Here is a 27,398-nt window from a genome sequence, read left to right on the forward strand (position 1 = left end):
CGTTGAAGCAATCCGGGGATATGTGTCTCACTTCCCATTTTACAAGACAATTTTAGAACCGTAATTTCAAGGATACTCCTTACTAAGAAATTGGTGGTGTATCCTTTATCACTAAGCAAGCCTTTTGATCCACAGTTTTACTATGAGAAATCAATTCCTGCACTCCCATAATTTGGAACAGAATGAATGTTGTGCAGTCTGATTTCTGTGTAAGTTGAGCTCAGATACTACACTCACCAAACCAATGAGCGTTTACACTCCCCAAAGTGAGTTCTTCTAGATTTTGATATTTATTATGTGACTTTGTAATCCTATGGTCATACACTTATACACCGCTGCTACCTCACCTTGTTTACATTTGTTCAATTTGTGTTGTTTCACCTTTGTACTATATTTTGTTTAACTCGTTATCTGTTCTATGCCATTTGCGTGTAAAGCGCTCTGATATCCGCAAGGATCTTGTTCGCGCTCTATAAAACTTAAAAAAAAAAAAAAAAAAAAATATATGGTCCACTTCTACAAACAAGCTTTACCAAGTAGCACTGCTACCACTTTTTGGATAGTACATTTCTTCTTGGAAGTGGGTTTAATGCAGGGCAAGGTCTTTTTTTATATTAAGGAGATACTGAACCTTTGTATGTCTGTCTCCCCAGTGCCTCCGGTTGTATGTGTCTCCCCATGTCTTGTGTGCCCTTGCCTTCATGTTTCGATGTCGATCTTTCATCTTGTGTCTCCACACTGCTTTTTCATGTTTCTTCCAATGCGTTTTGTATCTGTGTTTCTGCATGACTGTGTTGCTTCAATGTCCACATCTGCCCAGTGTCAATGTCTCTCATTGTATGTCTTCCTATGTGTGTCGTAGTGTTTAGCTCTCCTCGTGGTGCATGTTTACTCAATATGTTCCCATTTTTCTCTCTGGCAGCATGATTGCTCGTCTTGCTGTATCTGTGGCCTTGTTCATTTTTCAAAAGGTTCTCAGTGTCTGTGTCTCCTAGTGTTTGTGTCCCTCCAGTGTCTGCTACATCCCACTGGCTTCCCATATTTATTTATTTGTGTATTTTATAAAGCGCACAGCTGCCCCGACGGGGCGTCCCAATGCTAGTAGATCTGGAAACAGGGGGCGCAGAAAGAGGAAAAAAAGGTAGGTTACAGACAGAAAAGGTATTTATTTATTTGTGTATTTTATGAAGCGCACAGCTGCCCCGACGGGGCGTTCCCATACCTATCTAATGTGTTTCCACATCTGTTTCCCTATGTCTTTGTCTCTGTGCATTACCGTATCTCCTGTGTCTTTCTGAGTGTAATCATTGTAGTATCTCACCATGTTTCTGTCTCAGGCTCTGCCCTGTGTTGTTGGGTATCTCCCCGCTGTTTCTCATCCCATACATTGTCTCATCCTGTCCCCCATCTTGATTCTGATGTATTAGTTTCTTGTTCAGTATCACTGTCCTTTGATACTCATTACCAGCTTATGCAAAGGGATACGAAAATACCTAAGGGACACCTTGTTTACCACAGGTCTGTATGTGATCAAATCCTCTCTCTGGGTTGAACTTTCAAAGCAGTTTGGCCAGGTACCCGTGTGTATCCTGGTTGAATATTTCCATGATTGTTTCAACATTTTACCAACTATCTAGAATTCCTGATTGGCAATCTGTTCTTCACTATGTGGTGATGGAAAGGATCCTCACATTATCCGAAGAAGTGTCACTCACCAGTAGTAACCTTTGTTCCTATTCAGAGAAAGTAGGCTCCCATAAAATAACCAATTGTTTAATTAGCTGCACAGAATCATGTACTTACCAATGTTTTATAATAAGAGTGAAATGTCTAGGAAGGCCAGAGTGGGTCAAGAACAGGTTTCAGTGGCATGCTTATTTGCTGCTTCCTCACTAATGCATTGTTTATTGCCCTTTCACTCTTCCTTGATCCCATGCCCAGCACTTCTTGGTGCTGGACTAAAAGTAATGCTGGTCTGCCGAGAGTGTGGTAGATGTTGGAAACATTCATGAGGTGCATGTCTTTTTTTCTTCTCTAGCCTGGTGTCCAGATACACTATGTTGAAAAGGGAAATGGCCCGGTACTGTGCCTCTGTCATGGATTTCCAGAAAGTTGGTACTCCTGGAGATACCTGGTAAGGTTCTTTCTAGCCTCAAACTTTGAGTTGTGTGCAAGTACTCCAATGCAGATTCTCCCTATAATCTCTCAGAGATGTCTTTGAGTATGCTATTTGTTCTGCTGGTGTGGAACCTGAATATCAACTACAGAATATCGTGGAACGCTAATATCGTAGACAGAAAATAGAGGTACAAAATATCAAAAAGTTATTATGTATAGATTTTCCATACCTAGCTCCACAACTAACAACAAAGTGTATTTGGCCAATGTACATAGATGAGAGTTAAGAATAGCAAATCTATACTTCCCCAAATGCACTTACCTTTCGATATTTTGTCTACGATATTAGTGTGTCACGATATTCTTGTACTCCATATTTTAGAGCCCAGCTGTTTTGCTTTGTCATCAATGCACTTACACTGACAAAGGAATTGCTACAGGATAGAATACAAGTCAGTCTTGCAAATGTTTGTACTTCTTGCACCTTAGAACTTTTGGTCATGTATGAGGAAGATCACAGCCATTTTACAGTAAATGAAGAACATTGTTTATCAGGTGTTTTCTTGTCAAGCATGTACACAGAAGGATAGCGCCAGGCTTTCACTGGTCTACAATTGCAGGTAATCTTATCCGATATTTCCAATGTATTTAGTCCCTAACCCCTCTGCAGTGGTTCTGAACCTGAAAGTTGGTAAAGAGCAGCAGCGGCCCGCACAGGTAAGCACGGTGGGGCGGGAGTGGGGAGAAGTCGACAGAGGACGGAATAGGTATAATTAAATAAAGAACACCTATTCCATCTGTCAGCTTCCCCCCCACCGTGCCCTGCCTCACCCCACGGCAAAGAAAACAGGAGTAGACCCGTTAACCCAGGTGAGACCGGGTACAGTTTATATAAAAACACAATGTCTCAACTGGAAAACATTTAGAGAGGGCGATTTTCTGGTAGCAGACGTCGCAAGGGAAGGGGAAGAACAAAGGGAGACCACAGTAGGAAAGGTGTAAGGAACAACATTATTTTATATATATTATATAAGTAGTTATATCAGCACTACAGTATAATTAAATAAAACAGTGACCATACCATACAAGGGTGCACTGAACGTGCAAGTGACAGTGGGAGGCGCAGTGACACAAGGGTGAAATAACATCATGAATGGCGCAATAGACAATTAAATAAAACGTGGTCAAATACAAAAATAGAAATATATACACACGGTCAATCTAGGTCAATTGGGTAAATTAATTTGATTACAATAGGTGCCAACGTTCTGGGCTGAGTAGTCAACGGCATTTCAACCTGTTCAATTTCAGGTCATCATCAGGACAAAGGTCACTTGATTTGGGAGTAGTGCTGTATAGGGGGACAGGGAAAAAGGAAAAGTCAGGGACGAGCGGGCCGGGGTCCCATGCAGGGGAAAACACAGAAAAGGGGTACAATAAATTACCGGAGCGCAGCAAGTGATGTGGCCTGGCGATTTGGCGTGGGACGATCCAAACACGTTGAGGCACTCAAAGCAGAAAGCAGGAGAAACCTGTTGGGGGACAGAGGGGTGTGTGCGTGTGAGAGAGCTGGCGAGTCTGCACGAACCTAGAGCAAATCACGGTCCTTAATAGTGCCGGGGGTTGAAGGGGGGGAGGGAGGGAGGAGAGGGGGGAAGGAAGGGGGGAGGGAGAGAATGGGGGAGAGACGGGGGCAGCAAAAGTCACCTTGAAATGAAGCAAGGTCTTGCGTAGGATTGCACCGGGGGTGGAATCCCTCCGGCGATCCACAGGGTTCAGGGGTTGAAGATCTTTGTGGGAGGAGGTGTGCATAAGGTTCAATGGCATTGGCAAAAGCGCGGGGCGTGGTGCCACTGTGCATGTAGAGAGGTACCTGCGCACATACCTTTATTAGGAGAGGTCTGGGTGGTAAAAACGGGCTGTGCACATCAACCAGCGGGGTCAGTAGATTCCTTTAGGAGAGGCGATAAGTGATTGTCAGTCTGGCAAAAGCTGGGGTGCGGACGAGTGAAGCGTCAGTAAGTGCCAGAGGGGAGCAAAGAGTGAGCCATGTCCTTTTGTGAGGCAGCGTGTCACATGGCCAGCAAAGACTAGACCGCGGGAGGAGGACCCAGTGTTAGGCCCCCAGGGGGACCAACAGGAACTATGTGTGAAGTCTAGGGAAGGAGGGGTTCGCGGCCAAAGGAAGTATGGGGCGGGGGGAAGGGGAGGCAACACTAGGGTCCGTGTGTAGGGCAAAATTCCTCCAATACAGCAATTTAAAAATAAATCAGTTTCAGAATGATTTTTTTCTTTAATATGCCCAACCAGAGGTGCCGTCTCAACATTGCATCTTATAAGGTTCTGGAGTTGGGAGATGCGTTGGTTTACCATTTGTGTGGTCTGGCAGATGTACAATAGGTTGCAGGGGCAACTTATGGCTTAAATGACGTTGCTGGTGCGGCAATTGGAAAAACACTTGAGTTGGTAGGTGTGGTAAATTCCTTAGTGTTGCAGGTAAAATTACACACAGAGCAGGATTGCCAACTGAAATGGCCAATGACTGTTGGTAGACCCCACATTGAGGTCACAGAATGGGGGCTTTTGTCTTTTTTTGGCCAGGTGATGGCATAGACCATCCCCACACGATTACCTGTGCCGGCCACGGTGGGTAAAGAGGATCAGCGGTTGCTTTTGCCTGTAGCAATTTCCACTCCAGTCGAAGAATAGAGTGATACTGAATTGAGGCAAATACTCAAGGCTCATCAGTAGGGGCTGCTATGTGCTTCCACAGAGTCACTTATGTTGGCGGCACACTCACCCCAAGTTGCCTTTTCATGGAAGGCAGTGCTCAGAATGTCAGACCCAGATTCATGCCCTCCAGGGAGGCATCTGAACAGCGTCTTAATGGTTGACTTTTTAGATAAGGCCTACAGGGGTGCTGATTACTCCATCCCTCAAAGTGTGAGGTTTCACTAGCCTCAAAATCAGAGGGACAGATTAAACTGCTGACCTTCAGCAGGCCATAACCAGCTGCTTGGCTGGCAAGTGTGTAGATGGCTTTGGAAGCAGGGGCTCACCCTCACACGAAACATCACAGAGTGACTCTCCATCTTCAGCAGTCTAGCAAATCAACAGTATTGCCATCACCGTCCCTTTGTTCTGAGCTGTTCACCTTCTTTCCTTTCAAGATCAAGACTCTAACAAACACTTTTTTCTCCACCTTTCTGGCAGTGATAGCTGAGACTTCAATCTACAGCACCAACGCCAAACCTACATATTTTACTCCATCTACCAAGATACCATGCTCTCCAAATTGAATTAAAAATAAAATAGCAAAATATCTCTGTCCCATTACTGCTGCCACCCTGCCTATTTTATGCAATACATTTCTGGCACCTGCCCATAAAAAGAGTAAGCCGAGTGCTATTCACAAACTGCATTTCTAAAGTTGTAGCAGACAAAAAGGACCCAGAACTATAGTAAATTTACTCCAGCTCAGATCCGGAGTATGTCCAGCATGGCACATGACCAATGTATGGTACTGCAACACCCTCCCATAGAAAGTAATGGCGGCATGGACTTGAATTAACAACCATTAGAAATAGTGTTAAAATAAACTAATTTATTTTGAGTTCTTAAAATATATATATATAATTTAAATTAAATGGTAAAAAAGATATATAAATGAACAATTATTATTTTATCTTACAAAACTTTAATACCCTTTTTGTAATTTACAAATTAATGTGCCTTAAAAAAATTGATTAATTTAGTGTAATCCTATACATAACTAATAATTTTGATTAATACATAATACATATATATATTTTTAAACTCTTTTAAATATTCTTTGAATATTACTTGAATTGTAAAGATTTTAATTCATTAAATATTTAATTCTAAATGAATATTTTTGTACCATATTTTAAATTGGGTTCCACATTATAAATATATAAAGTCAATTCATTAATATTTATCATAGGGAGTTTCCCACTTTGGTGGCAGAGATCTCTTTCTACATGTGAAAAATTACTAGAAGCAACTTTACCCACGTAAGTTAGGCTCTAACTCCAGAATTCAGGATCTGGAGTAAATTACCAAAGGTAGTAAATTAACTACTAAGTGTAAGAGTAAGTGTAAGAGTAAATTTGGATGTGGAGATTTACTCACAGGTAAGATTACCTTTAGGAAAAGACCCATAAATTAAGATATGCTATGGCTAACCTTTGGAAACTCCTCTGTTTCAGCTTGCAAAAAAAACAAGAAGGTCAAGGACTAACTACCAGTTTCACATTATTCAGTGGTATTTCCCTCACCCAGGTATTACTGCTACTGCCTGGGTCAGTAAGTAGTTCCTGGGTCTATCTAAGTAGTAGTTTTGAAGCTAGGAATAGGGAATAACCTCGGAATGAAGCACATTTCTCCAGTTTTTTCCTAGCTAAATGTTATTGGCAAGGTGTTGTTTTTCCCACTGAGCTCCTGGTTTGGGCAGAAACTTTGGATTATCTAGGACACCTCTAGTCTAAAAGAAGATGCTGTGTATTCCTGTATTTGAACATCATGGGCCTTGTATAGATGAAATATAGTAATAGGACTTCAACCAGAAATCAGTGGAAGTCCCCAGGCCCAGACTGCCTGTTTTTTTAACTGAACATTTTCCTGGTGGTCCGACGTCATTAGGGGTCAGTAGACTGGGGCTGCTGCAGGAGCCTCTATATCTTTCTCCCCAGGTAACTACAGCAGGCGCAGGAAGGGTGGCTGGTTCAGGAGAGACGAAGGAGAGAAGGGAGAGAGCGGAAAAGAGTGATGAGTGAGAAGTAAGGGAGCAGGTCTAATTTTTGCCAAGGCTGCTTTTGGTTCCCATTCTGGCTGTGGAAGTTCCATCTACCCTCCTCAGCATTCCCCCCACCATTTTAGTTAGGCAGCAGAAAGCTGACTGATTTAATGCTCAAACGTCGCATAATTTAATCAATAAATCCACTACCGGCTTTGACATCACCAAAACTGATTGTGGGCAGCCATCTCGATCTAATGTGAATGGACCCTATTTTCTGAATCATTAGCACAAGGAACTGAGATCTACATCAGCTCTGAAAAGCTCGGAAGATTCACTCATCAATAAAGTACGTCTTACTCCATTTCCTGAAGCTGAGCAGGAGATGGAAGGGAATGACCTCCTATTAGATGATAATTCTTTGGACTCAGGCCCGGAAACTTTAAACTCCGAGACTGGTAGTCATCCCTTCCTTCCTTCCTCAGGCGTGTTAAATCCACCAGCTGGAGGAGGGTCCATGTATCATTCTATTCCGGTGGCCCCAGAGGTGTCTATTTTGACTTTACCAGTGGAGTCTGTGCTGGTTGATCCAGAGAGCTCTCAGGCGGAGGACAGGCCTAACGTAAATCAGATTAATCCTTCTCTAGACAGTAGCTCTTTTTCTATGCAATGGGACGCTTAGGGCCAGGTGTATCTAAGGGTTTTGCCCATTCTGTGTCTATGGGGAAATGTGTTGATACATATGGCCCCAAGAGTCTTCTTAATTTGATTCTGGAAGAAATTTGTGAGTTAAAAACCTCCCAATCTGCTGAGATTGCAGCAATCCATGCCCGCCTGACAAAGATTGAGGAACACATGGCTCAGATCCCGGAATGGCTCTTGGAGGCCGAAACCAGGATTTCCCAATTGGAGGATCAAGTGTCATCTCTGAATCTCAAGGTCGCCACCTTTCAGTCCCAGAGAACCACGCTGGATTTTAAGTTGGAGTTAGAGAACCATTCCAGGTGCTCAAATCTTCAAATCTTGGGCATCCCGGGGGCATTGGGAGTCAGCAGACGCTACAATTGATTGATTCATTTATAAAGAAAAATGTCCTCCCAGAATTTAATGGTGATCTGACGATAATGAGAGCCCATCATGTTCCAGCACACCACGCTCCTAATGCTAAGTTCCCACGGACTATCTTGATTAACTTCGGGGACTTAAGGGTCAAGGAACAGATTTTATCAAGAGCCATTAAACATAGACAATTTTCCTCTGCAGAAGTGCCAATATGTCGCATCTTTTCAGACATGTCAGCCTCCGCAGCAAAAAGGCAGAAAGAATTTGTCAAAATGCTACATTTGTTTAAGGCACAGGGGGGCAAGCTATGATAGCCCAGCAGAGTAAGCTGAAGATGCTAGTTAAGGGTAGATTCCACATCTTTGCAGTGTTCCAGATGCACAGGAATTATTGGAAAGGCAAAGAGCTACTTGTTCACAGAGGACTGTTATTGTTTTTTCTATTTTTGTTCCTTTTTTTTCTTTTTTCTTTCAAGATGTCTAATGCTGTTAAAATGTTGCTTTTCGCGTTTAGGAAGGGGAAGGGAGGTCGGGGCGGTAGGGCTGTCCGGCAGCACTAGGCACTAAGTCATTGTTCCAGTAGAAGGGTGGGTGGGATAGGTTGTCTGGTTCTGAGCAGGGGCGGCCATCTGCTCGGGGCGACTATGGGCCAAGGGTGGGAACCAGGGGGTGGAAAGGGAGCATGTGGGAAAAAACTAAACCCATCGGTATTTAGAAAGGAAGAAGGAGGAAGAAGGGGGAACAAGTTATCTTGCTGACCGTTAGGTGCATACTGTGTGTCAAAGTGGGAGTTCTAATATTTTCAGGGTGGCAGGAGCAGTAGGAGACATCATGGCACAACATTATGAGAGGATATCCCAACAATTCATTCATATGTCATCTTTGGGAGATTTTCTCCAGTAAAATGAATTACCTGTCTTAACAGACTTAGAAAAAAGGAACATGGCGAGACCATTCACAAAAGAAGAGCTCGGGGAGGTTATTAAATATCTCCTGAAATGGTAAAGCCTGCGGGTCAGATAGCCTCCCTGCCGAGTTTTTAAAAACATTTGCTGTTGTAATTTTGGATTATCTCCTTTTATTGGCTAACCCAAGTCTTGAAGGAGGATCCATACCTCTGTCTTTTAGAAAAGGGAATGTAGTCAGTTTTAAAAAAAAAGGTAAAAATAGTGAAGATCCTAACTCATATCGCCCGATAACACTTTAAAACTCTGACTACAAATTAATTACTAAACTCTTAGCCAATCGTTTTAACGGGATCGCCTCCCATTTAATACATCCTGATCAGAATGGTTTTATAGCCGGGAGGCAGCTCGGAACCAATACGCATTTTTTAGTGGAGGGACTATTTTGAGACCTGGAAGATTCCGGCATTAGTACTTTTTTTTAGAACCCGAGAAGAGCCAAGAAAAAATTTAAAGGGGAACCAGACAAGGATGCCCGTTATCCCCGGTGCTATTCGCCTTTTTTATTGAGCCTCTCGCGACAGCAATCAGGAATAATGGGGATATTTGCCCTCCGCTTACAACCATGGGTAAAGTTAAATTATATGCTGACAACATTATGCTTATTATAAAGCCGGAGGAGGAAGTGCATGCAGAAGCCTTCCAGATTTTTTAGTTTTATGAGTCGTTTGGTGGCTACAAAATTAATGAAAGAAAAACTGAAATAATTTTGGGTGGGTGTGCATCTAGGGTTTTACACCCCGATATTCCTCCGTGCTCTAATTCTAATCCCAAGCGGTACCTAGGGGTTGATATTTCGCCATTCATTTTGGAACTATATGATTTGCACTTCGTCCAATTGCTACCAAAAGTCCAGAACTTATTTACACGATGGAATTCTCTCCCTTTAACCAATCTCGGCAGGGTCGCTTTGATCAAAATGTCAGTGCTCCCACTATTCAATTTCCTTTTTTCAACATTTCCCTGTGTTTTAGTGAACTCCTTTTTTACGAAATTAGAGTCAATGTTTACATTGTTCCTGTGGGATAGGAAAATTCCCTGAATTGCATTTAGCACTTTATATGAGAAATTGGAAGATGGCAGCCTAGCCCTCCTCAATTTTAGGGAATACTATTTTGCGTATTTTGCACAATACATGTCTAGATTTAAGCAGGGTTCACAGTCTGTTCTTTTTATTAACTTTGTTATGAATTTAACATGCAACGAAAATCAGAACCACTGCCTATTATCAATATTTAGATCTCCTAAATTAGTAAGATATAAGTGTTTACATTGTTTTTTTCATAAATGTCAGGCTTTTTTTAGACGGTATTCCATTCTAGTTATTAATGTCACAACTCCAATAGCTGATCTTCTTGTCTCAGCAGGTATTAGAGATTCTATTTTAATTACTCAAATTTTGACCAAGGCTGGTTTTCATAAACTCTCCGATTTTATCCGGAATGATAGATGGATAAATGTTAGCGAAATGTCTCAATTAATCTCCTGAGATTTCCTCCCCCTTAGGTCATATAATATTCTCATTAAATTCTTTAGCAAACTTGATCTCCTTCAGATTAGTGGCCAGAAACAGTTAGTCTACAACTTGCTGGAAGATTGGGTAGTGAAAAAGCCGGGGGATTGGAAAAAATGATTAGCCGCAATTAAAGGGGTTGATCTGGAGGCCAAAGCCATAACAAAATGGGGTAAATATGAGGACTTGGAAATTACAGCAAATATGTGGTCTACAATTAATATTTTAAATTTTAGTTCAGTCAGAGGGGCTAACTAGAGAAGGATGTTATAATTCAGCAAGATGCTATTGAATAGAACCCCTTGCTTTGTAGCCAAGGTTTATCCCAATCAATCGGGGCAGGGCTTCCGGTGCCATATTCACCTTGTAGCCAACTGGACTCGTATAATATTACAGTGCCCCTTGATCCAGAACTTCTGGAACAATATTTTTGAGTATCTGGCAACAGAATGTTTGATATCAATTGGGTTTAACGATCGTCTGATATTGTGGGGTTATGACCCAGATCTTCGGTTACCCGAGAAGTTGACTAAACTTTTATATATTGACATGGCTATCGCCAGATCACTTCTACTTCAAAGATGGCGAATGGATTTAATTCCGTCTAATATTGAATGGGTTCGGAAAATGGGTGAGCCTAAAAGAAGCGAACGGACCTATGCTTCATGAATTGGGGGACTTAAGAAATTTGAGAAGATCTGGGCACTGTATTTTGACTGTGATCTCTAAAGTTAGTATATAATTTGCTGTATCCCTTCAATCCGTCCTTATTGTTATGTACTTTAGAACCTGGCATTTTAACATGGATAGTAAACTTCATGGTATTTTATCAGTCTTTTTGGAGGCAGTGGACATAAGTCTCGAGATTCTAGGCGTTCTTTTTATCTTACGGTTTGATAATGTTTTTTTTAAGATCCCCCTGCTTATTAACTATTAGATGTGTTGTTTTTTGATTAATTGGTGTTATCTATTACCCCTTCGGATGCTATTGATTTGTTTTAAAGGATGTATATCTGGATTTCATTCTATGTATTCTGTATGGTTTTCAATATAAAAAAGAAAAAAAGTATGTCTTACTGATTTACTGATCAAAGTAAAATCAAGTACTCCTTTCTGTACCTCCCCTCCTCAACTGTTAAAAGATGTGTTTGCGTTGCTCTAGCTCTACTCAGTTACTCCCTAACTCAAAGTACTGTCCCCAGAGCCTTCAAAGAAGCAATTGTGGTTCCATTGCTAAAAAACTAATGCTAACCCATACACCTTCAACAACAATCGCCCCATCTCATTGCTTCCCTTTCTGGCTAAAGTATTGGAAGCGCATGTTGCAAGTTGTCTCTATTCCTTCCTCAAGGAATCTCATTTTCTCGATTCTCATCAGGCGGGCTTCTGCATGGCTCATTCTACAGAGGCAATCATCTTGTCTGTGTTGGAGGATTTGAGAGAAGAGGCTGACAGGGGCACCACACAGGTGCTGCTGCTTCTTACCCTCTCTGCAGTGTTCAACACGATCGACCAAGAGTTATTGTGGCTCTTGTCGGCGCTGCAGGCATACAACGCTCCACTGGTTTGTGTCCTTCCGAAAGGATCGCTCTCAATCAGTTAGTTTGGCCCTTTTTTGTTCTCCTAAAGTGAAATTGACCAGTGGTGTACCTCAGGGGTCATTTCTGTCCCCCCACCTTTTTAATTTGTATATACATCCTCTAGTGCATTCCCTGAGAAAAAAGTAAACTGAGAATATTCAATTATGCAGATGATATGCAACTTAGTTTGTCATCGGTAATTCATTTGAGTCAACCTTGACCTTCCAAAATACAATGCTATTCATCCGCGATTGGATGAATATCAATCAACTTAAATTAAACTCTGACAAGACTGAGATTGTCTTGGTTGGAGGAACACAGAATCCATGAAACTCAAATTTTTGGCCTGTTGGGATGGGTATCCCCCCAACCATAAAAGTCACTTAAGATTCCAGGAATTCTCGTCGACAAAAATGTATCTCTGAAGCCTCAAGTAGGGGCAGTAGTTTCTTCCTTCTTCCTTCAGATCTGGAAGATTAGAAAAATTGGCAGATTTCTCATGTTTGAAGCCCTTGTTCAGGTTGTTCTCGCAATAATCATTTGTCGCTTAGATTATTCGAATTCCCTCTGTCTCGGCCTCCCTGAATATTTGATAAAGGGACATGCAACTGGCACAAAATCAGGCTGATAGTCTGGTTTACCGACAGCCTAGGAGGTGCCACATCACGCCCTTGTTGATGAAACTTCACTGGCTGCTGGTGAAACAGCGCTCTGCTTTCAAGACTGGATGCATCATTTTTAAATCTCTCCAGGGCATCAGTCCGGAGTTTATCTCCTCTCGACTTCACAAGTACACACCTTCTCCTAATTTGAGGACCTGGTAGCTTAACCGTCTGGTTAATCCCTCTTTAAAGAGGAAGAGACTGGGAGGTTCTAGATTCTCTGTAACAGCCCCCCGGTTCTGGAATTCTCTCCCACTTAACATCAGAATGACAAGCTGTTATTCCAGATTCAGTCAACTCTTGAAAACGTGGTTGTTCATACAAACATATGAATGAGATACTTAGCTATTAGTTATGCTCCGTTCTTCAGCGCCAAGAGACCAGTTGGTTTATGTGTGTAGATAAATATTTTTTACATATCAACTCTCCTTTAAACCCTTTTTGCACACCCGAGTGCCCCACAGCCTCCTTCTGTCACCTGCTCTCCGTCCGACTCAAATCATACTAAGGCTTGAGTAATTAAGCACATTAAACAAGTGGATCTGTGTGACAGGAGTATTTATGAGTACAGGAAGGAGTACTAAAGGACTCTGTCTAGAAAGTCTTAAACATCTTTGTAAAGCGCCCTGAAATCTCCAACTCAATATTAGTAAAAGTGTGAAGAGGGCACAGTCCTTTCTGCCTGTCCTTACTGTGTCTGGATATCACCACCTTACATGTTTTGGGGCCTATTCACAAAGGCATGTAAGCGTATGTTAAAGAGTTCTACAGTAGTACTACTTTACGTACTCAAAAACACCTTTGTGAATAGGCTCCCAGTGCACAGGACAACACAAAAGAGAATTGACATAAAAACACCGAAAATACATAGGGCCTAATGGAAGAGGCTGACAAGGGATGTATGTCTATTTTATTTATTTCTAAAGCTCCCATACCTAACGTCTTCTTGGCGCTAATGAGATCCAGAACGTCCTAAGCTGCTAGAGCATAAACATGACTTATTTGCTGTATTTTCGTTAACCTGAAATGCCATTTTGGACACTCGGTGTCAGGGGAGAGTATTTTTGAGACAGGCAGCCTGAGCCTTGACGGCTGTATCCCCAGATCGAGTTTTCCAGAGAAGAAAGCGAGCCTCCAAAGCAGACCTTTGTTTGCTAAGCTTAAACTACAGGTAGAGGTGTAGTAACTAGTAGACCGGGGCAGTGCTAGGGTTATTCGATCACTGCGACTTGCTGCCTCAGTCTGCCATCACTGGAGGCCATTAATAAGATGTCATGGCGACCCAGGTAAATAAGATATTATGGCGACCCATGTAGACGCAGGTGAGATAACCTAGTGTAGACAGGATCAAAGCGCCACCCACCACCTTGTATTTTTTTTGTGGCTTGAAAGAGAACCCTCCCCTGAATTTAGTGTTTAAGATGATAGGACTTTGTCACTGCTCCAGTTTGGAGAGTACAATAGTTTCTTATGCATTGATTCCATGGTTCCTTACCACTGAGATGGGCGTTGGACATGCATCCGATGTTTTTAGCCAAAAGTCGATGGTCCAGGGAACCTCGTCGCCACGTATAAGAACCTCTGTCTTTTCTACCACTGAGTTTTAAAAATCTTCTTCCTCCGGTCGGGGGTTGGAGGGCCAGGCTTTGAACATTTCTGTTGGTGTAGTATGATGGAAACGAAGAAAGATTAAATAAAACCCCAAATACTTTACACCCGTATCTAGAACACCTAATTCACACAATACTTGAAGAAAAAGGTTGCAATAAATGCATTTTTGAAAGGGAAAAGATTGAGTGTGTAAGGATGTGTGTTACAAGAACAAACACGAAGACAGTAACGTCTGGGAAGGGAACAAGTATCTCTCCCCGTTTGAGCGTGAGAATTGTTTTTAAAGGTTACTTTGTGTGGAACAATTCTGCATTTCACATTTTTTAATTTTTAAAATCCCGTTATTTCAGGTCTGTCAGTTTAACCTTTTATGTGTTTGCTAACGCGGGATTACTGGTTACTAGTTACCTTACCAAATCCCAAACTATGTCGACTGAATCGTTGGTACCTGTCATTGAGTAAAAGGTAATCTTACAATAAATCAATCAATTTAAGAACTTACACCACTCTAAATGACCACTGACCAAATTTTAAGTTTCAAAGATTTAATATAAAGTCAAAGATAACTGAAGATACAAACTTCTCAAAATGAGATTAAGAAGATAAATCGGTATCACTATGAACATGAACTTTTTGAATAGTCTGAGTCTGAAAAACAGAATAATAAGTACAAGCTCGAAAACCATAAGGGTTGCCAAAATGGATACAAGTTGCAACCTCAAAGTCATTACAGAAAAGAAAATTAAGGTTAGTCTATCCCTACACTACACTAAGTGACATCCCTACTTAACAAGATCTTTACCCCTCTAGGTGTCAGCCGTGGTGACTTCCTAAGAAGATCACGCACTTCTCTTTGTCTCTTCTCTGATAATGGGTCTCTCCTGATCAGCCTATCTGCCTACCCATCCACTTCCTTAGGCTCCCAAAATCATCTGCTCTGCTCTCCTCCCGGGTCTCTTTCCCTAATACCAAATCACATTTCCAAAAGAAACGCCCCTTGGGACGCCCCTCACGTGGTACATCTTTGCGCGGCAAACTCCATGATGGTACTCTTGAAGACCCTCGTTAAAGTTGACCTTGGTTCCCAGGCTTCTTCTCCAGTGCGCTGATACCCCCTGAAATTCCTGGAAACTCCTACAGGCCTGCGCCAAGCGCCACTGAACAAAGCCCCTTTCATTCTAGCTGATTAAGACCCTTGCACCTGCATACAGTCCGTCCTGCAGTGGGCCTCAAATTCCAGACTCCACCATATCTATAGGTCATAAAATATAAGCGAAGCTCTGTACTTGGCACCTCTCGACTTCTCCTCTAACGAGCACTTGGCACATCAAAGGAGATGACATTATCAGTTCAGGCCTACGTGATTTACATGAAGCGGGTCCCTGTACTCTGAAAACATTTTACTTGATTTAAACAGCATTCTCAACTAACATACATTTCTTAAAGTACACATCTATAAAGCATATATTTCAAACTAAATTCGATAGTACATTTTGGAAGAACCACGTTAACCCCATCTCACATTATTTTAGCAGCACGTTTAGATTTTCTGTGAATTGCCATGAGGCCTACACAATATACTGGTTTTTAGAGTTACATTCAACTCTTACATTATTCCTTTAACATGAGAACGTGAGGTTTTCATATTCATCCCAAACATTTCTACATTAGTCTCACACAGTTATGATTATTGTTACTCTACTTAAACATTCTATGCATTTCACCACTGAATATAAGACACTCTGTGTATTTCACTTCTAAATATAAACACTCTGGTGCAAAGTACATGTTAACTAACTACGTGCTTGTAAATATGGTACACTTATACATTTTTTCAAACTTGTGCTCTCTCAGTCCCCCCTTTGATGACCTTCAGGGGTCGACCATCAAGACACTAAAAATGTAGAACCCTTCAAAGTGAAGTCATGGCTGTGCCACTTCTTTTCATACTCTCTAATGCTTTCAGACTCTTGTATTGATTGTCCTGCATCGCTGTTAACTCTTCCTCCTGTTTCCTCATAGTTCTCTGCAACCTATTTGCTCTATAACATTGATACAAACGCACCAATCCCCACAAAGTGATTACGCAAATCACAATTATGATGATGGGTTTCAGTATGTACCAAACGATACCCTTTCCTAAGTTGGCAAACCAACCTCCAACTTTACCCATTCCATGACCTACTTTTTCCCACACATTTACTTTTGCCAGATCCTCAATTTCGTAGTGTATGGCAGTGATGTTTCGTATATACTTCTCTAGAGGTTTTGAATTGTCTGGAATGTAAGTGCAACATTCCTGGACCTTCAAAGCCTTACAGACTCCTCCCTCTTTAGCTAACAGAACGTCTAAAGCAAGTCGGTTCTGAAGAACCATTGCCCTAATCGATTGCATCTCCCCTTCTATCAGCATCAATGATCTTGCAGTACTGGCAGATAGCCTATCTACGACTGTAGCTAACCTCCTGATCTTAATGTCATTCAATATCAGTCCTAAGAAAGGGAATGCAGCACCGAGTACATCTATAAACTACTTCTGCTGCACCCAGCCCTCGCTTCCATCTAGTTGGTATTTCTTTCTTTGGCGTGTCTAAATTCTCAACATGATATATTTTAGGGAAGACAACAGCCAGATAGCATGATCCATACCAATTATCTGGTAGCTTCACATAGGCATTTCTTCCACATACAAAATATACATTTGGAATTGCTTGCATCCCCTTCAGAAAGTCCTTAGAGTAATACTCCAGTTGAAAGGCATGTTCACAATTGACTTGACCTACATAAAAATTCTCATAATAGGAGTAACTCCTGTGTATGCACAGTTTCCCCCGTTTCTCCTTATCCAAAGCAATTGGACCAATACTACCTTTTCTTTGATGTGCCCTTTCCTCCTTGGTCCAATCTGTTTCCCATTGTCCTGATGCCTTCAAAATCTTCTGTCTCCTGTATCTAGTATCTACCTGTCCTATAAACTTTTTCTCAACTTCTGATATTTGACAAGTCAGATTGTTTCTTCGAGCATGTGAAGTATCTAATGTTTTCCATGGAATAAACCATTTGTGTAATCTGTCTTCGCTTTTGTAATAGTCCCATTTGTTCAAATGCTTGAAATTCGGGACCTCTGGCAATGTCGAGTCGAAATTCGAGAAATAATACTCAGATCCATCTCGTCCATAAAATATGCTCAACAACAAACTACATGTGATTCCATATGTCAATGGAAGATGATGGTACCTGATACCCTCCTCCACAGAAGCTGGTAATTGCATACAAACGTAACAATCCTTCACTTCCATGGCATCAACATATTCATAAAGCAATTTAGCATAAGCATTTGACTTGTAATTTCCCTGTGACTCATCTGTATGTAGCCTTTTTATTTCTGCATCTAACAACGCTTTGTCTTTATCATTGATGTTTCCCTTTTCCTTAATAATGGTAGTTTTCGGTGTTGACACTCCCTTGACCTCCTTGACTGCAGTTTCATCCCTCTCGTGTCCCACTAGGAATGAAACAGTTACCACTAAAATTATAAGAGAAACCACTACTCCTAAAAATGTAACAACTATACATTTTGCCCTGCGGTTCGGGTTGCCAGCCTCCATGTTCTCAAACAGTGTAGTTCTTGACTTTCTTCCAGCATTCACTTCTTCTCTTTCCTGAGCCAAAAGTCTTTCTTTCTCGCAATGTCTTTCTTTTGAACACTTGGAAGCTTGACAATTTATTTCCGCAAAACAGTTCAAAGTCCCGTAGAAATTAGACAACCCTAGCCCTTCTCCATCCACTAAAAGGAAACCCCTATCACTTTGCTTCTTCCACTCGGCGCTAGGTTATCTTGCAACAAGTTTACAATTTCTTTTCAAAAGTCTTATTTTCATCTAAAGTTATGTATGGCTCAAGGAGGGACACTACGTCTTCATAAATGTCCATCCGAAGTATCATTCCCTCAGGTTCTGGGCAGTTCGTACCACAACATGGAAAGTCAACTGTTTCTAGGATTATTCTCCTTATTTCGCTCTGGACAAGTGGACGGACGAAATTGAGAGTTAACGTTTTTTCAATGTCTACTCCTGGTACTATCAGCTCTACATCCACAATCACAAAGGGGTCTGTTCTAATCAGGATCACTTTCTTCACCTTTCCAGTTCTGCGCCCCCTTGAAGACATTCGCAATATGGTATTAATCCACAACTATGAGCGCTCCTAGGATTTCTACTACTCGCTCAAGCATTTCCAAACGAAGAAGAGTTCCCTCCAATATTGGATATCGTGAACAGCAAACTGGAAACTCAACTGTCTCTAAAATCAATTTTCTTATTCCGCTCAGGAGAGCAGGATGAACGATGTTGAGTGTCAGCAACCTTTCGGTCTCCGCTCCTGGCAGTAGAAACCTTATTTGCACTGTGATGATCGGGTTAGTTCTGACCAGTTCCACTTCCCGGATCCTCCCGGTTCTGTGCCCCCCAGACATCTGCAACGAGGTAGGTCCAGTCGGGAGTAGAGTATCTTCTACTAGGCACTCGCACCCTCCTTGATCTTCTAAGGCCCTCTTCGGCTTGATCCTGGATATCTTCTTCTGGATCTGAGTCTTCGGATATAGGAGTAAGCGTTTCTTCCTGGGCCGACCTCAAACTTAGCCTTCTTCTCCTTGCTGGCCAAGTGGCAGCTCCAAGCCTTATTCTCCTATTCCTTGTCCTCTCACTTGGTTCTTGGTCGCTCTGATACGGATCTGAGTCTGAGTCGTATTCACTTCTGCTCTCTCCTTCAGTTGCGTCTTCCGTCTCACTGCCGTTCGCTCTTCTTCTGAATCCGTTGCGTTCCCAACTTCTTCCGACACCTCCTCAGCTGCTGCAATCCCTTCTTGCGACCCTTCTTCCACTTCCGGGCTTTCGTCTGGGATAGGAGCTGTTCCTTCTAGAGGTGCTGGAACTCTTCGAGTATGGGATGCATGGATCCAATTTGGCAGCCCCCCGCACTTCACCGCGGTGTTCGTTATCAGGATTACCTGAAAGGGCCCACGCCAGCGAACATCTAGGCAATTCTTCCGGACGTGTTTTTTAACCAACACCCAGTCCCCTGGGTTCAGGTCATGACACAGGTTCCTCGATGCTGGAACTTCAGCCGCATGCACCTGAAGGGACACAGAATGGATGGCGTCAGACAGTCCTTTACAATAATCCAAGATCAGATCATCTGTAATATTCAATAGGGCAGTAGTTGGAACTGTGGGAAGTCTCATGGCCCTCCCCATCAGGATCTCGTGGGGAGAGAGACCTGTCCTCCTGTCAGGTGTGCTGCGCATGCTCATGAGCACTAAAGGAAGAGCATCTGGCCAACTCAAAGATGTGGATGCCACTACTTTAGCCAATCTATTCTTCAATGTGCCATTCACTTGTTCCACAATTCCTGAAGCTTCTGGTCGATAACTACAATGCAGCTTTTGATCGATATTCAGTGTGGAGCACAACATCTTCACTATTTCGCTGTTAAAATGTTTTCCTCTGTCAGATTCCAAAGAGGCAGGCACCCCGAAGCGCGGTATCAACTCCCTGAGCAACAATTTAGCCACTGTGAGTGTATCGCACCTACGTGTAGGGTACGCTTCAACCCATCTGGAAAATACGCATACAATCACCAACACATACCGAAGGCGATTAACTCTTGGCATTTCGATGAAATCTAGTTGCATTCTATTGAAAGGCCCCCCCGACCTCCCAATGTGACTCAGTGTGACTGGTGTTCGCTTGCCTACGTTCAGTTGTTGGCAGGTAACACATCGCTTACATACTGATTCTGCTGCTATTCTAAATTTAGGGCAATACCAAGTTTGCCTAAACACTCTCATCATAGCATCCCTTCCTAGATGTACTGGACCATGTATTTCTCTCGCCATGGGATTAGCTAATTCTTCAGGTAACACAGCCCTCCCATCTGCTGAAACCCAAAAATCCATTTCGCTTCGCACACAACCTGCTATTTCCCATGCCTTTTTCTCTGTTTCAGGTGCGTTCTCCTGCATTATTCTTAAATCCTCCCAAGTGTCTACAGTTTCTAACTTCATGCTTAATTCAGTCTTTTCTTCTGCACCTTCTATTTCCACCTTTGAGAAAGAATAATTTTGTTCCGCACAATAACGTGCGACCTCATCAGCGTACCTGTTGCCTTGTGACACAAAATCTGTATTTTTAGTATGTGCTACACACTTTACTATTGCGATGTCAACTGGACCTTGTAATGCTTCTAACAACAGCCGCACAAATTCTCCATTTCGAATGGGCGAACCAGAGGAGGTCATGTAACCCCTCTGAGACCACAACTGCCCGAAATCGTGAACCACACCGAAACCATATTGGCTGTCAGTGTATATGGTGACTCTCTTTCCGTTTCCTGCTATGCAGGCACGAGTTAGGGCAATAATTTCTGCTACCTGTGCGGAATGTACTCCTTCCAGGCAAGCGGCTTCCACAACTCCAGTAATAGTACAAACAGCATAAGCTGCTCTCAACCGACCAGTATCGTCTCTTAAACATGAGCCATCAACAAAATAAATTTCATCGGGGTCAGACAACGGCTCATCCACAATATCTGGTCTGGGTTTCGTGCATAGTTCAGTCACATCAAGGCAATCGTGGTCTTCACATCCTTCGCCTTCTATTACAGTAGGTAATGGCATCAAAGTAGCAGGATTCAAGACAGAGCATCTCCTAAGAGTCACGTTCTCCGCAGCAAGGATAACTTGCTCGTAGCGCGTGAGCCTACTATTGGTCAGATGCTGCGTCTTCGTCCTGGTCATTAGCAATTCAACTGAATGTGGTACATACACCACCACTGGATGTCCCATCACAATACTCTCACTCCTTTCAATGCTGACACCCGTTGCAGCAACGGATTTGAGACATCCGGGCAACGCTGCGGCTACTGGATCTAATGTAGCCGAAAAATATGCAACTGGTCTACGGGCATTTCCGTGGGTCTGTGCCAAGACTGACAAAGCACATCCCTCTCTCTCACAGCAATAGAGTGAAAAGGATTTCTCATAATCGGGCATTCCCAGAGCCGGAGCACGACATAAATCGTCTCTCAGCTGCAAGAACGCCACCAAGCATTCTTCGTCCCATGGTACCGGATCACTCACCTCCTTGTGCGTCAGTTTCTGTAAGGGCTTTGCTTTCAGTGAAAAGTTAACTATCCACTGTCGGCAGTAGCCCACCATTCCTAGGAACATTCTAACTTCTCTCTGTGTTGTGGGCGCATTCATCTTCATTATCGCCTCAATCCTCTCTGGTGACACCTTACGTTTTCCTTTCTCTAACCGGTGCCCTAAATACTGTACTTCTGTCAGACAGTACTGCAACTTGCTCGGAGATACCTTATGTCCATTTTCAGCTAAATGGTTCAGTAAGGCAATTGAATCTGCTTTACAGGCTTCCTCTGTCTCTGACGCAACAAGTAGGTCATCTATGTACTGGACCAGAACCGAGTTCTGCGGCAGTACTAGATTTTCGAGATTCTTCTTCAACAACTGGTTGAAGATGGATGGGCTGTCTGTGAATCCTTGTGGGATTCGACACCATGTTAAAACGCGATCTTCCATTTTAAAAGCAAAAAGATACCTGCTCTCTTCATCCAATGGGATTGAAAAGAAAGCCTGGCAAAGATCTATCACTGTAAACCATTCTGCTTGACATGGTATTTGAAACAATATCACTGAAGGATTCGGTACCACGGGACAACATGAAACGACTATGTTGTTAATTTTTCGTAAATCCTGCACTATCCTGAATTTCCCGCTAGGTTTCTGCAAACCCATAATCGGGGAGTTACAAGGACTACCCACGATTTCTTTCAGAATTCCCTGTTGTATCATTGACTCGATCACAGGTTTTATTCCCGCAATCGTTTCCTGGGACAATTTGTATTGAGGCGTTCTTGGAAACTCAACATTTGGTTTTACCAGAATTTTTACCGGTTCTACCCCTTTAATCAATCCTATATCTTCTCCTGTGAAATCCCACACCTCTGACGCCACTGCATCTCTTAAATCTTGGGGAAGATCTTCTACAGTCAGAGTAGGATATAATTCTACACAGGATTTTGAATTGGCCACCTTAAAGGTAGCATCATCGTCGGTAGTCTGTACCTCCACTCCTTGTGGGGTGCAGTATATGGTGCAGTTCAATTTGCACAACAAATCCCTTCCTAACAGACATACCGGACTCGAGTCACAAACCACAAACTGATGTTCGTTCATGTGGTTTCCAATTTTCACAGACACTGGTTCTGTCAAGGGACTAGTCATTCTTTTGTTCGCGACTCCTACCACCTGAATTGTTTCCCCTGACATTGGCAAGTCTGGAACCACCGCCGATCTCAGAGTTGATCGGGTAGCCCCAGTATCCACCAAGAACGTAGTGGGACACCCTGCCACCTCTGCCTCAACAAATGGCCCTCTTTGATCCACCTCTAGGACTGCCCCGAGGGTACAGTCCTCTTCACTGCTCACACGTTGTCCTGTCAATGGATCAATGTAATAACACTTTTCTTCCTCGATGAATAGAGGCATTTGTTTAAAGACCTTACCCCCTGTCGCTACCTTCGGTGGCTGTGGGAACTGGGCCCGTGGGGCCGAAGTCCCCCCTTTGGCCAACTTGCCTCCTGGAACTGTCACCTTTGGAGTTGGGACTTCTTGAACCTGCTCTTCTACTTCTAGCTCTCCATTTTCGGGGTTAAAGGGACACTCGCGTCGCCAATGTCCCACCTGGTGACACTGGTGGCACTTTGTCGTTTTCTTTAAAGTGGCAAAGTCTATCCTAGGTCTCTGCCCTTCTTCATTATCTTTGTTCTGACCGTTTGATTTTCGTCCCATCCCCTGCTTCTGCTGGCCACCCTTCCCAGCGGACTGCATTTGCACCACCATCAATTTCTCTTTTAGATTCTTGGCTTTAGAATCTATCTCGTCACTACAGTATCTCTCATAACGTAAAATCTCATCTAATGGTTTGTTCTGCCAACAGATTAAATGTTGCTGTATCATCAAACAAATATCAGGTCTCAGCCCCAAGACAAACTTTGACACAAACTGCCCTATGTCTTTGGGATCCATTACATCTAGTCCACTGTATTGCTTGAATGTTTTCAATAATCTTTCATAAAACTCGTGAACTGTTTCCTTGGGTTCCTGCCTTGTTCGGTCTATTTTCACCCAATCTATATCCTGTGGTGGTACCTTATCTTTCAGCCATGCTATTACCCTTTCATACTTTCGCATGACAATCTCGGACGGTCCATTAGTCCGGACATCCCTCACTGGTTCAGTATTTGGCCATTCAACACTAGTCTTGCACGGGGTCCACAAATCAGATGGGACCACGATGTCAAACAACGTGTTCAAATCTATCCACAGTACTTTCGAGATTTTGACAAACCTCTCTACCTGTTTATACCATTCTACTGGATTGTCCCTCAACTTCGGAAATGAGTTGGTAAATGCAGCTAAGTCTCCTCTACTCCAGGGCACATGTACATAATTTCCATTTGATATTTCTCGCAAAGGGAATGCCTCCATCTGCATTACCCTTCCCTCAGGGGTCATCACATTTGTACTTCGCCTAACTGTGCCCTTTTTCGACCACCTTTCTTCCCATTTGTCCAATTCTCTCCACACTCTTATCCCTGATACCAGCTCTCTTATGTGTGTTTTTAATCCAGTAGTTCTCTTCTCATCTAGATCCTGGTCTGCGTACTGTAATCTGTGGTTACTCTGTAATGCCCTTGTCCTAGATAAATCCACGGCATACCTGTCTGCCAAATCAGTCAGTTTCTCATGAAACGCTCTAGCTTTCCTAGTAATATCCTTTGCCATGAACAATAACTCATCCTGTTCATACAATTCTATCCTTTCCAAAGGTAATGTTCCATCTATTATCTCGTCAACATCTGATTTTAAACTAGTAACATCAAGCCTTTTTGCCTTAATTTCAGCTTTCAAGACACTCAATTTAGCTCCTCCATCCGTATCTCTCCCATCCCAGCTCCGAGATCTACGTTTAGGTATTGGTGAATTATAGGGAGTCCTCCCCTGTTCCCATCTCTCTAGGTCCCATGCCTTTCCATCTTCTCGGGGTGGGTGGTGAAACACTCCTTCATGCCTCCTAGCCTCTCTCTCCCCATCCTGGCTAGTTTCACGGGATGCAGGGCAAGATGTTCCATTACTCCCTCTTTCTTCCTCATGCATCTGTGACCTCCGATCACTCGATGTATGACGTGACCTTTCACTGTTCCCTCCTTGCCAGTGCTGTACATTTTGCCCAGGTGCGTGTGAGTGATGAGTGCACCTAAACCTATCTCTGTACTCTTGCGTTCTTTGGTCTCCCTCTGTTTGCGTGAGGCGAGACACTTCCTCACACTCCATACTCCTCGTATTCTGTTCCTGCTGTTCTCTCTGATTTGTAGGACATGCATCCCCTCTATTCTCGGGACTTCGGCCTTCCCGCCCCTGACTGCTTTCGCTGGCCCCACAGTGAGATACAGTCCCGTTACCCCTGCTTTCCCACTCTGGTTCCGTTCTTGTCCTGTTACTCAGGGATACTGTGGACCCGTCCCATTCCCTCAAATCAGCTCTTAATTCTGAATAGGGTCTTGGCCGCGGTCCCCTTAGATCCATTGGTCCTCTCGGACCTCCCTGTTCTGAATTGGGACCGACAGTTGTGTCTAATGGGGTATTCCATGTTACCGATCTTGGCAATTGCTTCCATGCATTTGTCACGTTATTCCTCCTTTCCATCTCGATCCTTTCTCTATCTAATTGCCTCTGTTGTTCCTCTCTATCTCTCTCAGGGTTATAGATCGAAACTATGGGTCCTATGGTAACAGGCACTTGAAGAGCATCTGGCAATCCAAAGGACTCAACCCTTTCGGTGGCTGGCGTTTTCTGCACCACAAACCTTCCCACTACACTCTGTGCTGTACTAGGTTGAGGTGTCTCCCCACCTTTGATAGGTGTCCATTCCGATATAGGGAGTGGTGTATACCCCTCTATGGCATTCCCATCTTCCCTTGCGAGCCCTCTATCTTTAATTTCCTCAACTCTCGGAGGTGGTCTATCCATTAACAATCTGTTTATCAGATTGTCTTCCGACTCGCTTTCCTCGTCTTCTTCCATGAGGTTTCTTCCTCCTGCCACCTCCCTCATCGGATACATTTTTTCCACCTCAATAACCTGTACCCTCCACCGCTTTGCTTCCTCATCCCATTTAGAATCTCGCACTGCTCTTACCGATCGCGTCAGCCTTTGTTGACGCCTGTTCAAATTTCTGTCGTGTGCAGCCCTAATCCATGCATTAAGGGCCTCAAACTGTGTTGGTCTGGGCGAGGGTTTCAATGAGGACATGGTTGCTTTTAGCCGATGTAACACCTCTAACTTAAACGTCCCGTACTTCGGGAACTGCATTTCCTCATTCCCTTCCGTAAGCTTATTCCAAGCCCCAATCCATAATATCGTATGCAGCCCAACATTCGTTGCCATATAATGAGCTGGTGTACCCTCCGGCGGAGCCTCTTCCCCGTAATAATGTTCACTTCGTTTACGTTTAAAAATCCCTTTCAAACACTTAAAACACTTCATGATTTCGCTCTATCTCCGCGTTTATTTACTTCCTGATGACAATCCACCAATCTCAGCCCCGTTCACACTAACTGGCCTATCCGTACGCGACTTTCCTTCGACGTCACTCTAGCCGCCCAACCAGAGCGCGGCTCTAGCTAACGTCACACCAACCGCTCAATCACAGCGCGGCTCTAGCCGACGTCACCCGTCCCCCTTCGCAGCAGTTCCCCTCCTTTCTCAGCTCGTCTCCTCGGTCATGCACGCGTCCCATTCATACTCTGAAAAATGATTACTTCCGTCCAAGCGATCACCTTTCTTGACTGTACGCCCACAGTCTTTCTGTAGTTGTCACCTTAACTTGGCGAAATGTCTTTCCGTTTACTTCCAGACAATCGCCTTCTCCGATAGGTTACTCACACGCAGTAACTTTCGACCAGCGTCCGTTACTCATACACTCACTCTTACACTCCCCCTATCTTGGATCCACGGCGGTCAATGGTACCTCGTGACCTCCGTACTATGGTCGACAACTACCCTGGATGTTCGATACACCCAAAACCACTTAAGCTCTGGCCTGAACTTAAGATTTCACCAGTTCACCCGTTTACCAGGTAACCAGCTTACCAGGTTGCGCGCGCTCACAACCTTCTCTCATTCACACTACAGGCATTCAACTCCGCAAGACATTACAATACAAATACAACACAAAACACCGCAATCTGTTCACGCATGACCCTTTTTATACTCACTCTCCTCCGATACTGCTGCTTTTCTCGCACCGTCTGCACCTTTCGGCACACGATTCTTCCGCTGCTCGTCTCTCGACGTCTAGGGGCCTTGGGGTAAACTAACCTCTCTAGATTACCTTCCTCAAGAAGATAACCATCCTCACTCTGCTACCAACTGCTAACGCGGGATTACTGGTTACTAGTTACCTTACCAAATCCCAAACTATGTCGACTGAATCGTTGGTACCTGTCATTGAGTAAAAGGTAATCTTACAATAAATCAATCAATTTAAGAACTTACACCACTCTAAATGACCACTGACCACATTTTAAGTTTCAAAGATTTAATATAAAGTCAAAGATAACTGAAGATACAAACTTCTCAAAATGAGATTAAGAAGATAAATCGGTATCACTATGAACATGAACTTTTTGAATAGTCTGAGTCTGAAAAACAGAATAATAAGTACAAGCTCGAAAACCATAAGGGTTGCCAAAATGGATACAAGTTGCAACCTCAAAGTCATTACAGAAAAGAAAATTAAGGTTAGTCTATCCCTACACTACACTAAGTGACATCCCTACTTAACAAGATCTTTACCCCTCTAGGTGTCAGCCGTGGTGACTTCCTAAGAAGATCACGCACTTCTCTTTGTCTCTTCTCTGATAATGGGTCTCTCCTGATCAGCCTATCTGCCTACCCATCCGCTTCCTTAGGCTCCCAAAATCATCTGCTCTGCTCTCCTCCCGGGTCTCTTTCCCTAATACCAAATCACATTTCCAAAAGAAACGCCCC

General features: G+C 43.2%; 1 protein-coding gene across 1 annotated transcript in view; it reads left to right on the plus strand.

Moving 5' to 3' along the window:
• The window catches only part of EPHX2 (epoxide hydrolase 2), a 587,345-nt gene that overhangs the window by 153,529 nt on the left and 406,418 nt on the right, over positions 1–27,398 (plus strand). Inside the window, exon 7 of the mRNA XM_078649944.1 lies at positions 2,039–2,134. Within this exon, the coding sequence (XP_078506070.1) occupies positions 2,039–2,134 (96 nt within the window). The remainder of the gene's footprint in view (positions 1–2,038; positions 2,135–27,398) is intronic.

Source organism: Lissotriton helveticus, chromosome 6, assembly GCF_964261635.1.
Source record: "Lissotriton helveticus chromosome 6, aLisHel1.1, whole genome shotgun sequence".
In the NCBI taxonomy this organism is placed as follows: domain Eukaryota; kingdom Metazoa; phylum Chordata; class Amphibia; order Caudata; family Salamandridae; genus Lissotriton; species Lissotriton helveticus.